The 14,859-nt window shown below is 41.6% G+C and overlaps 1 protein-coding gene across 1 annotated transcript in view; it reads right to left on the reverse strand.

Annotated features, from left to right (window-relative positions):
* LOC118399534 (lysophosphatidylcholine acyltransferase 1-like) overlaps positions 1-14,257 on the reverse strand; it is a 42,789-nt gene extending 28,532 nt beyond the window's left edge. The window contains exons 1-2 of the mRNA XM_052472257.1: positions 13,971-14,257; positions 195-334 (exon numbers count right to left, since the gene is read on the reverse strand). Of these exons, the coding sequence (XP_052328217.1) occupies positions 195-334; positions 13,971-14,090 (260 nt within the window). The 5' untranslated portion in view covers positions 14,091-14,257. The remainder of the gene's footprint in view (positions 1-194; positions 335-13,970) is intronic.
* Positions 14,258-14,859: the final 602 nt, after the last annotated feature.

Genomic DNA, 14,859 nt, shown 5'->3' on the forward strand with positions numbered 1-14,859 from the left:
AAAAAGTACACACAATTACCGGAGAATCTCTTTAAGAATGCAATTACGGCCTGTATATATATATATATGCATAGTCGGAACTAGAAGCACAAGCATTTCGCTACACTCGCATTAACATCTGCTAACCATGTGTATGTGACCAATAAAATTTGATTTGGAATTGATATATAATTCTCTCTCACACACACACACACCTCCTCCACCAGGTCTCGGTCTCCACGGCCAGTTCAGATCGTCCCAGAGAGGCAGCGAAGGCAAAGGGCCAGGCCAGCAACATGAGGAACACTGCAAAGAACAACCGTACTGGGAACACTGTCACAGTCATCACACCAATCTGAGAAAGGGGGAGGCGGGGGGCAAGAGCAGAGAGAGAGAGAGAGACAAAATCAAATGGTGATGCATTCATTCATAAAAACACAGAGGTACAAATGATCACATTTCATCAGGGAAAGAATCTCTTTCCGTGAAGTTGGATTGACCCATAAAGAACTGCTCTGTTGAAGAAGACCATCCAGCAATGACAGACATACAGCTAGTCATCCCTCCTAGCTTTCTCCTTGTTTACTCTATGCTCCTTATGTAAGCATGATCACAACAGCTCATACAGAAACGCTATAAAAATTAAAAATAAATAAACTATCCAATGTGATTTCAGGTTTAAATAAAAATAAGTTAATTTAGTATGAAATGAATTGATGCTTACATCATTAAGGTCAAAGCAGATAACTATTGAAATGTCACGCCCTTAGAAGGAATATGGGTGTATGTCATGCCATCACTCCAAATAACAGGGTCACAATGTCAAGGCCCACTGTCATTTAAGATCCCACCCCCCTCTATTCTTCTACCCATCATCTGGAGACCTCTTACCCTCTGTCTGTTACAGTAGGGTGTTGTTGTTCTCACAATAATGCACGGTTCTCTCTATTGCTTTCTCTATAAATATATCTTTCCCCCTCGCTCTGCCTGCCTACATTACAATGTGGTCTTCTTTCATTTCCCAGGGGACTCTATTCCTTCTCTTCCCTCTCTCTCTCTGCCTGCCTACATTACAATGTGGTCTTCTTTCATTTCCCTGGGGACTCTATTCCTTCTCTTCCCTCTCTCTGCCTCCCTATATTACAATGTGGTCTTCTTTCATTTCCCAGGGGACTCTATTCCTTCTCTTCTCCTCCCTATATTACAATGTAGTCTTCTTTCATTTCCCAGGGGACTCTATTCCTTCTCTTCCCTCTCTCTCTCTGCCTGCCTACATTACAATGTGGTCTTCTTTCATTTCCCAGGGGACTCTATTCCTTCTCTTCTCCTCCCTATATTACAATGTAGTCTTCTTTCATTTCCCAGGGGACTCTATTCCTTCTCTTCTCCTCCCTATATTACAATGTAGTCTTCTTTCATTTCCCAGGGGACTCTATTGCTTCTCTTCTCCTCCCTATATTACAATGTAGTCTTCTTTCATTTCCCAGGGGACTCTATTCCTTCTCTTCTCCTCCCTATATTACAATGTGGTCTTCTTTCATTTCCCAGGGGACTCTATTCCTTCTCTTCTCCTCCCTATATTACAATGTAGTCTTCTTTCATTTCCCAGGGGACTCTATTCCTTCTCTTCTCCTCCCTATATTACAATGTAGTCTTTCATTTCCCAGGGGACTCTATTCCTTCTCTTCTCCTCCCTATATTACAATGTAGTCTTCTTTCATTTCCCAGGGGACTCTATTCCTTCTCTTCTCCTCTCCTCCCTATATTACAATGTGATCTTCTTTCATTTCCCAGGGGACTATATTCCTTCTCTTCTCCTCCCTATATTAGAATGTGATCTTCTTTCATTTCCCAGGGGACTCGTATACCTTCTCTTCCCTCTCTGCCTGCCTACATTACAATGTGGTCTTCTTTCATTTCCCAGGGGACTCTATTCCTTCTCTTCTCCCCGATCTCTCTGCTTGAATCCCTCTCTCCATCCATCTGTGTGAGCCCCAGGTGCAGAAAGCATGGCCAGATAAATAAACACTAATAGGGCTGGTTTATGACCCCCCCCTTCCCCAAAACACCTAACGATCCATCCTGACCACCACCACCCCCTTCTGTAAATGGACCCATCCAAACAGCATAATAACAAATATTAGAAGCCATTCTACTGAGGTTATAACTCCATTACCAGAATTATGACTACCCATCCCTCCTGTAGAATCAGTGTTTCCCTTACAATCATTTGGCAGCGGAGTATCGTTCCCACTACTAAAAAAAAATTATACAAGTTGCATATCTTCCTCAGATTCTCATCACATCACCCGGGAAAAATTCAAGGCCACTAGCTAGCCATCTTGTGATCCTGGAAGTATAGCAAACCCTATAGATGTAATAACTGTTAGCTAAGATTCACTAGCAAAATCATTTTGGGGGTTAATATAGAATTGGCTGGTGAAGTCATTGAGATCAAGAGATAAAATTAAAACTGTCCTTGATTTTCAGATGAGTTTCAAAATGAAGGTAATTTCAACCTCTACCTATCTGGACCCTTCATTTCTGCTAATTCCAAAGGATTAGGGCAAGGAGCGAGGGGTTGTGTTCTACAACTGGCACTCTTGTGAGCTGGTCTCCATGTTGGTTGTGAGGGAAGATTCAAGGAGTTAAAAAGGAAAGCTTTGTGGTGTGAAATATTCAGGAGGAGACTCAGTGGACGTGTGTAAGAGAGAGAGGAGGCATGCAAGAGAGACTAGATGCAAGCCTTTTGTTTCCTTAAAATGCACAGCACACACTTCCCTCCTCCAGGGTTGGCAAGGGCCATTAGGAAAAGGCTTCTCAACCCCTACACATGCAGACAAATGCACACACGCACTCTTAGGGGTGGGTATCTCCCCCCCTACACACACAAACACACGTAGGACTCCCTCCAGGGTTGGCAAGGGCCATTAGGGAAAGGCTTCTCAACCCCTACACATGCGGACAACTGCACACACGCACTCTTAGGGGTGGGTATCTCCCCCCCTACACACACAAACACACGTAGGGGTGGAGTCCACCCAGCAGGCAAGCATCTTGCTGCCCTCTAAAAAGGGTGTCTGCATGCTTCCCATCCCAAACAGTTTGTGCATATATTATGACATGTGATGTCTTTGTTCGCTTGGTCTTCGACACTTCTTTCGAGGCAAGCCGAAGTTCGGTAGCCAAAGTCTATGCCCCTTTGTTGGTGATTGGTCAACAATGGGGATTCTTCAACGAAGGGACCTCTTGTGTTTGATGTCATTTAATGAGAGACTACTCGTTTTCATGCACATTTTTTCACTTGAGAAACATCCCCAAAGCCAATTCCTACTTTGGCTGCCTTTCCTTCCAGTTCTCTGGTGCCAATGACTGGAAGGAACTGCAAAAATCACTGAAGCCTCATATCTCCCTCACTAGCTTAGAGCACCAGCTGTCAGAGCAGCTCACAGATCACTGCACCTGTACATAGCCCATCTGCAAATAGCCCATCCAACTACCTCATCACCATACTGTATTTATTTATCTTGCTCCTTTGCACCCCAGTATCTCTACTTGCACATTCATCACTCCAGTGTTTAATTGCTATATTGTAATTACTTCGCCACCATGGCCTATTTATTGCCTTTACCGCCCTTATCTCACCTCAGTTGCACACACTGTATATAGATTTTCTTCAGCTGTATTATTGACTGTATGTTTGTTTATTCCATGTGTAACTCTGTTGTTGTATGTGTCAAACTGCTTTGCTTTATTCTTGGCCAGGTCACAGTTGTAAATGAGAACTTGTTCTCAACTAGCCTACCTGGTTAAATAAATGTGAAATAAAAATAAACATACCCTAATCATAAATCATGCATTACAGGTCACAGTCGCACTGAGCTAAAGGGTAGAGCTGCGGCTTTTAAGGAGCGGGACTCTAATCTGGCAGCTTAGAAGAAATCCCGCTATACCCTCCGACAAACCATCAACACAGGCAAAGCATCAATACAGGACTAAGATTGCCGGTGTAGTATGATTCACCAACGCTCGTCGGATGTAGCAGGGCTTGCAAACTATTACAGACTACAAAAAGGGAAGCACAGCCGAGAGCCGCCCAGTGACACGTGCCTACAAGTCGAGCTAAACAACTGCTATGCTCGTGTCGAGGCAAGTAACACTGAAACTAGCGTCCCACCTCGACAACTTTCGGTGAAATTGCAGAGCGCCAAATTCAAATTGAATTACTATAAATATTTAACTTTCATGAAATAACAAGTGCAATACATCAAAACAAAGCTTAACTTGTTGTTAATCCAGCCGCCATGTCAGATTTCAAAAAGGCTTTACGGCGAAAGCAAACCATGCGATTATCGGAGGACAGCGCTCAGCACACAAAACATTAGAAACAGTAACCAGCCAAGTAGACTAGTCACGAAAGTCAGAAATAGCAATCAAATTAATCACTTACTTTTGATGATCTTCGTATGGTTGCACTCACAAGACTCCCAGTTACACAATAAATGTTTGTTATGTTCGATAAAGTCCCTCTTTATATCCAAAAACCTGCAGTTTTTGGCGCGTTTTGTTCAGTAACAATGGCTCAAATGCGGTCATAAGAGGCAGACGAAAATTCCAAAAGGTATCCGTAAAGTTCGTAGAAACATGTCAAACGATGTTTAGAATCAATCCTCAAGTTGTTTTTATCCTAAATAATCAGATGGTCCATTTGTAAACTGATTCACTCTCGAAGCGCACACTGGAAGCACCGGCCAAGGAGTAGAGTTCATTTGAGCGTTCTGACCTTACAGCGGCAGTCAAGCACCCAAGCTAACGTTGGCTAGCTTCTTCCAGACAAATGAGACCACTGACAATTTTACTTGCACTTGCAGAGCTGGTGAGGCAGTTGTCATGTTATCCATAGCGTTGGTGACTTAATTACGCTTTTTTGCCGACGTTTACTAACAGCAGCCATAGTCAACGGACATGGAGCGCTCATAAATGCATTATTCTGCACTCTGGTGCACTCAGACGATGATCTGAAATCGGAGTAGATAGCCAGAGTGAATTTATGAAAGCACCCGAATGTCCATTGAGAACGCACAATGACTATACCATTTAGCTAAGAATGACGGGAATAATCAGGTCAATAAACGTTGGGTAGTTAGATAGCATATAGTTAATATACTGGCAAGTTTGATGTATAAGTAGCCAACTAACGTTAGGCAACTAGCTAACCAGGTGGGCCAGTTGAGAACACCTTTATTTAACCAGGTGGGCCAGTTGAGAACACCTTTATTTAACCAGGTAGGCCAGTTGAGAACACCTTTATTTAACCAGGTAGGCCAGTTGAGAACACCTTTATTTAACCAGGTAGGCCAGTTGAGAACACGAATACTGCTCTAATGATATGCTATGTGGTTCTTAAGGAACAAATTGTCAGCCAACATAGCGTGTAAGGTAACTTATTTGAAAAGTCATTACTTTATTACATTGCTCAACATTCTAGTTTTAACTAATTATGACAAATGTTATGAATTTGTAGCAGCTAATGGGGATCCTACAAATACAAAACTAACCCTAATGTCAACACACACACACACACCTCAAAGAATGCAAAGCCTATCATTAGGCAAAATGGCAGACAGAGACAAGTCACTACAATACAGACCCCTCAGCTGTTCATTAAGTGAGTGACAACTTTATTTGGTTCATTGTGACGTTAACTCATATGGGGTGTTTTTGTTGTTTTGTAACCTCCTCTTCAAAACAGGACATCTGGGAGAGAGCGAGAGAGGCCCGAGGGAGGAATGTGGTTACACGTGTTGGTGTGACAGACACACACATCACCCAGTCATAAGGATCTGTGGTCAGCGGCGAAGGGAAGTAGCGTTTATGTTCAGGCAGAGAGAGACGGTTCTTAAATGAACCTGTGTGTGTACATAGAACAGAAAACACCCTGACACCGTCACAGTAACAGCAGGTAGTAGGCTAGTGAGAACAAGACTAGACACCTGCTACAGTTTACAGACTCAACTAGCAACCTTCACATCTCTGATAGGCCCAAGTAGCCTCCAGCACCTTTCTGTCCAACTAGCCTAACTATGACCTTGATCTGAGTTTAACAATCATTTCGATTTAATCTTTGATAGAAACATGCAACTGGATACACTGTCTTCTAAGAAATACAACAACAAAAATTTAAAAAGGTCAACGTGCTCATGATACAGTTGAATAGAAATGCACATTTCCTGAGGCTTGGCCTAGATCCAGAGACTGAAATAATTAGCACCAGATTCAGAAGCACGCTGTTAGAACGCTGTTCTAAAGTCTCAATCATTTCTGCTCCTTTATAGAGTCCTGTTCTGCCCCTTGTCTCTGTGTGCAGTTTGTGTGTAAAGCAAGCCTCCTGCTGCAGGAGTAAACTTGTTTGCCGTGTTTATCTTCCACTTCTGGCACAAAATGTTCTGTGCCAAAATGGAGGCCAGTTTCCTGACCTTGTAGAGCAGGGCTCTCCAACCCTGTTCCTGGAGATCAACTGTCCTGTAGGTTCACACTAGTGGTCGACCGATTAATTAGGGCTGATTTCAAGTTATTACAAATCGGTAATTGGCCTTTTTGGATGCCGATTACGGCCAACTGCATTGCAATCCACGAGGATACCGCGTGGCAGGCTGACCACCTGTTATGCGAGTGCAGCGTCAAAAGGACCTTGTGGCTGCAAGGAGCCAAGGTAAGTTGCTAGCTAGCATTAAAGTTCTCATAAAAAAACAATCTTCACATTATCACTAGTTAACCTAGTAATATCATCAACCATGTGTAGTTAACTAGCTTGTCCCATGTTGCATATAATCAATGTGGTGCCTGTTCATTTATCATCGAATCACAGCCTACTTCAACTTCGCCAAACGGGTCATTTCACAAAAGCTCATGTGAAAAAAGCACAATCGTTTCACAAATGTACCTAACCATAAACATCAATGCCTTTCTTAAAATCAATACACAGAAGTATATATTTTTTAAACCTGCATATTTAGTTAAAAGAAATTCATGTTAGCAGCCAATATTAACTATGGAAATCGTGTCACTTCTCTTGTGTTCAGTGCAAGCAGAGTCAGGGTATATGCAACAGTTTGGGCCGCCTGGCTCCTTGCGAACAGTGTGAAGACCGTAATTAATTTGCCAGAATTGTACATAATTATGACATAACATTGAAGGTTGTGCAATGTAACAGCAATATTTAGACTTAGGTTAGCCAACCATTCGATAAAATACGGAACGGTTCCGTATTTCACTGAAAGAATAAATGTTTTGTTTTCAAAGTGATACTTTCCGGACCATATTAATGATCAAAGGCTCGTATTTCTGTGTTTATTATATTATAATTAAGACTATGATTTGACATTTGATAGAGCAGTCTGAGCGGTAGTAGGCAGCAACAGGCTCGTAAGAATGAATTCAAACGGCACTTGACTGCGTTTTGCCAGCAGCTCTTAGCAATGCTTGAAGCACAGCGCTGTTTGAAGCCTATGAACTCCCGAGATTTGCCTGGCAATACTATAGTACCTATAAGAACATACAATAGTCAAAGCTATACGATATACAAATGGTATAGAGAGAAATAGTCGACACGTCATAATTCCTATAATATCTACAACCTAAAAACTACAACCTAAAACCTCTTAACTGGGAATATTGAACCACCAGCTTTTCATACATCGGAGCTAGGAACTTTATTTGACATGGCACATATTGCACTTTAACTTTCTTCTCCAACACTGTGTTTTTGCATTATTTAAACCAAATTGAACATGTATCATTATTTATTTGAGACTAAATAGATTTTATGTATTATATTAAGTTCAAATAAAAATCATCATTATTCATTCAAGTATTGTTGTAATTGTGATTATTACAAATATTTATAAAAATTGTCCAATTAAATCAGTATCGGCTTTTTTTGGTCCTCCAATAATCGGACTCGGTGTTGAAAAATCATAGTCGGTCAACCTCTAGTTCACACTCCAGTATTAATGCTAAATTGGAATGACTTCGCCACTACGGCCTATTTATTTCCTTACCCCCCTAATCTTCATTTGCACACACTGTATATAGACTTTTCTATTGTGTTATTGACTGTACGTTTGTTTATTCCATGTGTAATTCTGTGTTGTTGTTTGTGTCGCACTGCTTTGCTTTATCTTGGCCAGGTCACAGTTGTAAATGAGAACTTGTTCTCAACTGGCCCACCTGGTTAAATAAAGGTGTTCTCAACTGGCCCACCTGGTTAAATAAAGGTGTTCTCAACTGGCCCACCTGGTTAAATAAAGGTGTTCTCAACTGGCCCACCTGGTTAAATAAAGGTGTTCTCAACTGGCCCACCTGGTTAAATAAAGGTGTTCTCAACTGGCCCACCTGGTTAAATAAAGGTGTTCTCAACTGGCCCACCTGGTTAAATAAAGGTGTTCTCAACTGGCCCACCTGGTTAAATAAAGGTGTTCTCAACTGGCCCACCTGGTTAAATAAAGGTGTTCTCAACTGGCCCACCTGGTAAATAAAGGTGTTCTCAACTGGCCCACCTGGTTAAATAAAGGTGTTCTCAACTGGCCCACCTGGTTAAATAAAGGTGTTCTCAACTGGCCCACCTGGTTAAATAAAGGTGTTCTCAACTGGCCCACCTGGTTAAAAGGTGTTCTCAACTGGCCCACCTGGTTAAATAAAGGTGTTCTCAACTGGCCCACCTGGTTAAATAAAGGTGTTCTCAACTGGCCCACCTGGTTAAATAAAGGTGTTCTCAACTGGCCCACCTGGTTAAATAAAGGTGTTCTCAACTGGCCCACCTGGTTAAATAAAGGTGTTCTCAACTGGCCCACCTGGTTAAATAAAGGTGTTCTCAACTGGCCCACCTGGTTAAATAAAGGTGTTCTCAACTGGCCCACCTGGTTAAATAAAGGTGTTCTCAACTGGCCCACCTGGTTAAATAAAGGTGTTCTCAACTGGCCCACCTGGTTAAATAAAGGTGTTCCCAACTGGCCCACCTGGTTAAATAAAGGTGTTCCCAACTGGCCCACCTGGTTAAATAAAGGTGTTCTCAACTGGCCCACCTGGTTAAATAAAGGTGTTCTCAACTGGCCCACCTGGTTAAATAAAGGTGTTCTCAACTGGCCCACCTGGTTAAATAAAGGTGTTCTCAACTGGCCCACCTGGTTAAATAAAGGTGTTCTCAACTGGCCTACCTGGTTAAATAAAGGTGTTCTCAACTGGCCTACCTGGTTAAATAAAGGTGTTCTCAACTGGCCTACCTGGTTAAATAAAGGTGTTCTCAACTGGCCTACCTGGTTAAATAAAGGTGTTCTCAACTGGCCTACCTGGTTAAATAAAGGTGTTCTCAACTGGCCTACCTGGTTAAATAAAGGTGTTCTCAACTGGCCTACCTTGTTAAATAAAGGTGTTCTCAACTGGCCTACCTGGTTAAATAAAGGTGAAAGAAAATACAAACAAACACTCCAACCTAGCACACCCGATTCCAATAATTAGCTGGTTGATAAACTGAATCTAATTAGTTACAACTGGGGTTGGAGTGAAAACCTACAGGAGGGTAGCTCTCCAGGAACAGGATTGGAGAGCGTTGCTGTAGTGAACAGTATATGGATGAGTGACTGGGACACACCCTGGTCCTGGGGCTGTGAGAGAGCAGAGAGGCCATGAAGCCAGGAACGGGACAAACCACATTTCCTGCACTTCCAGAAAGAACACTAGCCGAGTATTGGTACACTGTCAAACGTTATTGTACTGGTAGTAAGTTATGTCTGGTAACAGCAACAGGACAAACCACATGTCACACTCATCAGAATCCTAACTAGCTACACACAGACTTGGTGCAGCAAAATATATCATTTGCTGAATGATGCCGTATGCTACAGCCATTCTGTCCTATGCAGCATGGTCAGATACTGACAACTGCATGTCCAAGCCCCAAGGCTGTGTGTGAAAGGCTAAACAGAGAGTAAGGGGACAGCTGTGTGCATGTGACCATATTGATTTGGTGATTGACTGACCATCACATATTGGCACAGAGTCAATTATTCTTACTAGATACACAGAGAGAGGAAGAGACAGGTAAATTGAGGGAGCATAGAGGGAGAGGTGTCACTGTAATAGTGAAGGTGTAAACTTGGCAGAAAACCTAACCAGTATATTTGACCTCTCAGCTTCCCTATCACATCTAAAAAAGGTAAGCAGACAGCCTAAGAAAATTAACAAAAACCTAAGAAAGAAATTGAGAAACCGATACAGCCAAAAACAGACACCCAGAAAACCTGAGCCTATGCCTTCACTATGGTGAATCACTGAAACAATACAGAAATACACTACGGAAAAAGAAGGAACAGCACGTCAGAAATCAGCTCAATGTCATTGAAAAATCCATAGAATCTAACCACTTCTGGGAAAATTGGAAAACTCTAAACTAACAAAGAGTTATCCAAAACAGAGATGTATGGATAAACCACTTCTCCAATCTTTTTGGCCCAATAACAAAGAACAAACAGCAAAAACATATACATGATCAGATACACATCAACAAGAACCCATTGGATTCTCCAATTACAGTGAATGAACTGCAGGACAAAATACAAACCCTCCAACCCAAAAAGGCCTGTGGGATTGATGGTATCCTAAATTAAATTACAAAATATACAGACCATAAATTCCAATTGGCTATACTTAAACTCTTTAACATCATCCTTAGCTCTGGCATCTTCCCCAATATTTGGAACCAAGGACTGATCAGCCCAATCCACAGAAGTGGAGACAAATTTGACCACAATAACTACTGGGGGCGATGCGTCAACAGCAACTTTGGAAAAATCCTTTGCATTATCATTAACAGCAGACTCGTACATTTCCTCAGCCAAAACAACGTACTGAGCAAATGTCAAATTGTCTTTTTACTAAAAAATTACAGTAAGACAGACCACGTGTTCACCCTGCACACCTATACTGACAAAAAAAACAAAGGCAAAGTTCTCTCGTACTTTATTGATTTCAAAAAAGCTAGACTTAATTTGGCATGATGGTCTGCTATACAAATGCATGAGAAAGTGGTGTTGGGGGAAAAGCATACAAAACTATAAAATCCATGTACACAAACAAGAAGTGTGTGGTTAAAATTGGCAAAAAACACATTTCTTTCCAAAGGGCCGGGGGGGGGGTGAGACAGTGATGCAGCTTAAGCCCCACCCTCTTCAGCGTGTACATCTAGGAATTGGTGAGGGCACTAGAACAGTATGCAGCACCCGGCCTCACCCTACTAGAATCTGAAGTCAAATGTCTACTGATGATCTGGTGCTTCTGTCTCCAACCAAGGAGGGCCAAAAGCAGCAACTAGATCTTCTGCACAGATTCAGTCAGACCTGGGCCCTGACAGTAAATCTCAGTAAGACAAAAATAATGGTGTTCCACTCACCAACCAAGAATTCACAAATAATGCATGCAGAACAGATTTATGCAGATACCCACTAATTATCTACAAATTCTACAACCACCTAAAAAGGAAGCAATTCCCAAACCGTACATAACTAAGCAATCACCTACAAAGAAATGAACCTGGAGAAGAGCCCCCTAAGCAAGCTGGTCCTGGGGCTCGGTTCACAAATACAACCAGATCCGACAGAGCCCCAGGACAGCAACACAATTAGACCCAACCAAATCATGAGAAAACAAAAAAGATCATTTCTTGACACATTGGAAAGAATTTAAAGAAAAACAGAGCAAACTAGAATGCTATTTGGCCCTAAACTGAGAGTACACAGTGGCAGAATACCTGACCACTGTGACTGACCCAAAATTATGGAAATCTTTGACTATGTACAGACTCAGTGAGCATAGCCTTGCTATTGAGAAAGGCCGCTGAATGAAGACATGGCTCTCAAGACAGGCTATGTGCATGTGCACACTGCTCACAAAATGAGGTGGAAACTGAGCTGTACTTCCTAACCTCCTGTCAAATGTATGATCAGAGAAACATATTTGCCTCAGATTAAAAACAGACCCACAAAGAATTCCAAAACAAATCCCATTTTGATAAACTCCCATATCCATCTGAGATATCTACTGCATCCCTCGTCCTCCACATACAACACCTGTTCTGCCAGTCACATTCTTTTAAAGGTCCCCAAAGCACACACATCGCTGGGTCGCTTCTCTTTTCAGTTCGCTGCAGCTAGTGACTGGAACGAGCTACAACAAACACTCAAACTGGACAGTTTTATCTCAATCTCTTCATTCAAAGACTCAATCATTGGACATTCTTACTGACAGTTGTGGCTGCTTTGTGTGATGTATTGTTGTCTCTACCTTCTTCCCTTTGTGCTGTTGTCTGTGCCCTGTTTTATGCTGCTACCATGTTGTGTTGCTACCATATTGTCATGTTGTGTTGCTGCTATGCTCTTTATGTAGTCTCTTTATGTAGTGTTGTCGCTCTTGTCGTGATCAAATCAAAGTATTTGTCACATGCGCCGAATACAACAGGTGTAGTAGACCTTACAGTGAAATGCTTACTTACAGGCTCTAACAAATAGTGCAAAAAAGGTATTAGGTGAACAATAGGTAGGTAAAGAAATAAAACAACAGTAAAAAGACTGGCTATATACAGTAGCGAGGCTATAAAAGTAGCGAGGCTACCAGTTAGTCAGGCTTATTGAGGTAGTATGTACATGTAGATATGGTTAAAGTGACTATGCATATATGATGAACAGAGAGTAGCAGTAGCGTAAAGAGGGGGTGGTGGGACACAATGCAGAAGCAGCCCGGTTAGCCAATGTGCAGGAGCACTGGTTGGTCGGCCCAATTGAGGTAGTATGTACATGAATGTACAGTTAGTGACTATGCATGTTTTTTGTCCTATATTTTTAATTTATGTATTTTATATTTAAATCCCAGAACCCATCCCCGCAGGAGACCTTTTGGTAGGCAGTCATTGTAATAAAGAATTAGTTCTTAACTGACTTGTCTAGTTAAATAAAAGTTAAATAAATACAAAAGCTTTTTTTTTAAATACCAGTGTGCAATTACAGCAGCAAGATTTGTGACCTGTTACCACAGGAAAAGGGCAACCAGTGAAGAACAAACACCATTGTAAATACAATCTATATTTCTGTTTATTTATTTCCCCTTGTGTACTATTTGCACATCATTACAACACTGTATATACACATATGACATTTGAAATGTCGTTGTTCTTTTGGAACTTTTGTGAGTTAATGTTTACTGTACATTTTTTATTGTTTATTTCACTTTTGTTTATTATCTATTTCACTTGCTTTGGCAATGTAAACATGTGTTTGCCATGCCAATAAAGCCCCTTGAACTGAATTGAGGATGGAAGGAAGACAGAGGGAGATGACAGAGTGAGAGAGGTGGGCAAAAGACAACACATGGAACATTTAATGTAAACACATGGACTCAATTTTCCATTCCTTGGCTCAAACACCTTTTTTGTGTGACCCAGATCTATTCAAAAGCCACAGTTGGCAAGCCTCAGTGAAGGCTGCCCAGTCATCTAGGACAGTTTTACAGTTAACTGCTATTGGACATGGAAATCCACTGCCAACGTTTGAAATGCAAATTACGAGAATCAAGATCACCAATTCAATAGCTACAAAAAAGTTATCTGATGTTAAGTAAATTAAAACTCTTCTTGATATAATCAAATCTCCATAAAATACACCATATGTATAGATTTTAGTTTAGTCCCTACATGTAGTTTATGGTCAATATATACCAATTATTCTAGCTACCAGCTTCGACCATAACATGCAGCGGCACGCTTGAAACGCACAGAAAACTTGGTGGGTGCAGAACATCAGGTACCTAACTAGCATGCTAGTTAGCTAATAGCTACTGTAGCACAGAGTGCCGTTAACTGACAAACTGGCTGGCAAAATATAACATTAGAACACATTTTAATGTTCATGAAATACGATTTCAACAAAAGTTAAACGGTTGCTTACCCTGATTTTCTCCAAGGGGGTGAATCGTAACTCGTGAACGAAAGGATTTCTGAAAGGGGTTGGCAAATCCGACCTAACTCTAATCTCCAAGGAAGGATGCTGCTCATCTGGCAACTTCATAACTGAAAACAAATAAACTAACACTTATCAGTTCGCAACGGGTTTTCTATTCCACAATAAACAGGCAATGCTTCTTTGAAACCGACTTTCTAGGCTAGCGACACATGTACTGATGGCGCTGATAGGTATATGTATGCTCGAGAAACATCAACTCGTTGAGTGGGGCGGGGAAGCGAGGATGGCTAATTTCAATGTACTGGGACTGCGCATGCGTAGTAGCGAGCCATACACTGACCACTTTGGAAGGTGTTGGATCTTTTTTACAGTGGTGCCAGAATGTCAGCACACATGCCACACACATACATACACGAGTCACGACACAGGCAGACACACACAGGGACAACTGATATGAGTTTTGTGGGACATGACCTCTTCCTGGAATGTGTCTTTGAGATGTGCCAGATACCTTTGAGTGCGTATGAGTGTGAAGATGTAGTGCTTGCACTCTCACTTGATCCAACTGTCAATTTGTTACTCAGTTTGACGTCTTTGGGTCTCTCTTGTTTACCTTAATATGTAAAAACTGTATGTGGCTGTAGGTGACAATAATCCAGCAAATAGCTCAACATTATTGTTCATTCAGTCTGGATGTCATAATAATTTAGAATTATTTTCTTTGAAAGTTGTAGCTCTATCTGACAGGAGAGGCCCTATCAGAGAAATGGCAGCAGGGTCATCAGTTAAAGAAGAATTATTCTTCTTCATGTGGCTTTCCAGCAGACTAGATTGCCAAACCTGGCCTGCTGAGGAGTGACGGACTCCATCCTAG

This window comes from Oncorhynchus keta, chromosome 20, assembly GCF_023373465.1.
Source record: "Oncorhynchus keta strain PuntledgeMale-10-30-2019 chromosome 20, Oket_V2, whole genome shotgun sequence".
NCBI lineage: Eukaryota > Metazoa > Chordata > Actinopteri > Salmoniformes > Salmonidae > Oncorhynchus > Oncorhynchus keta.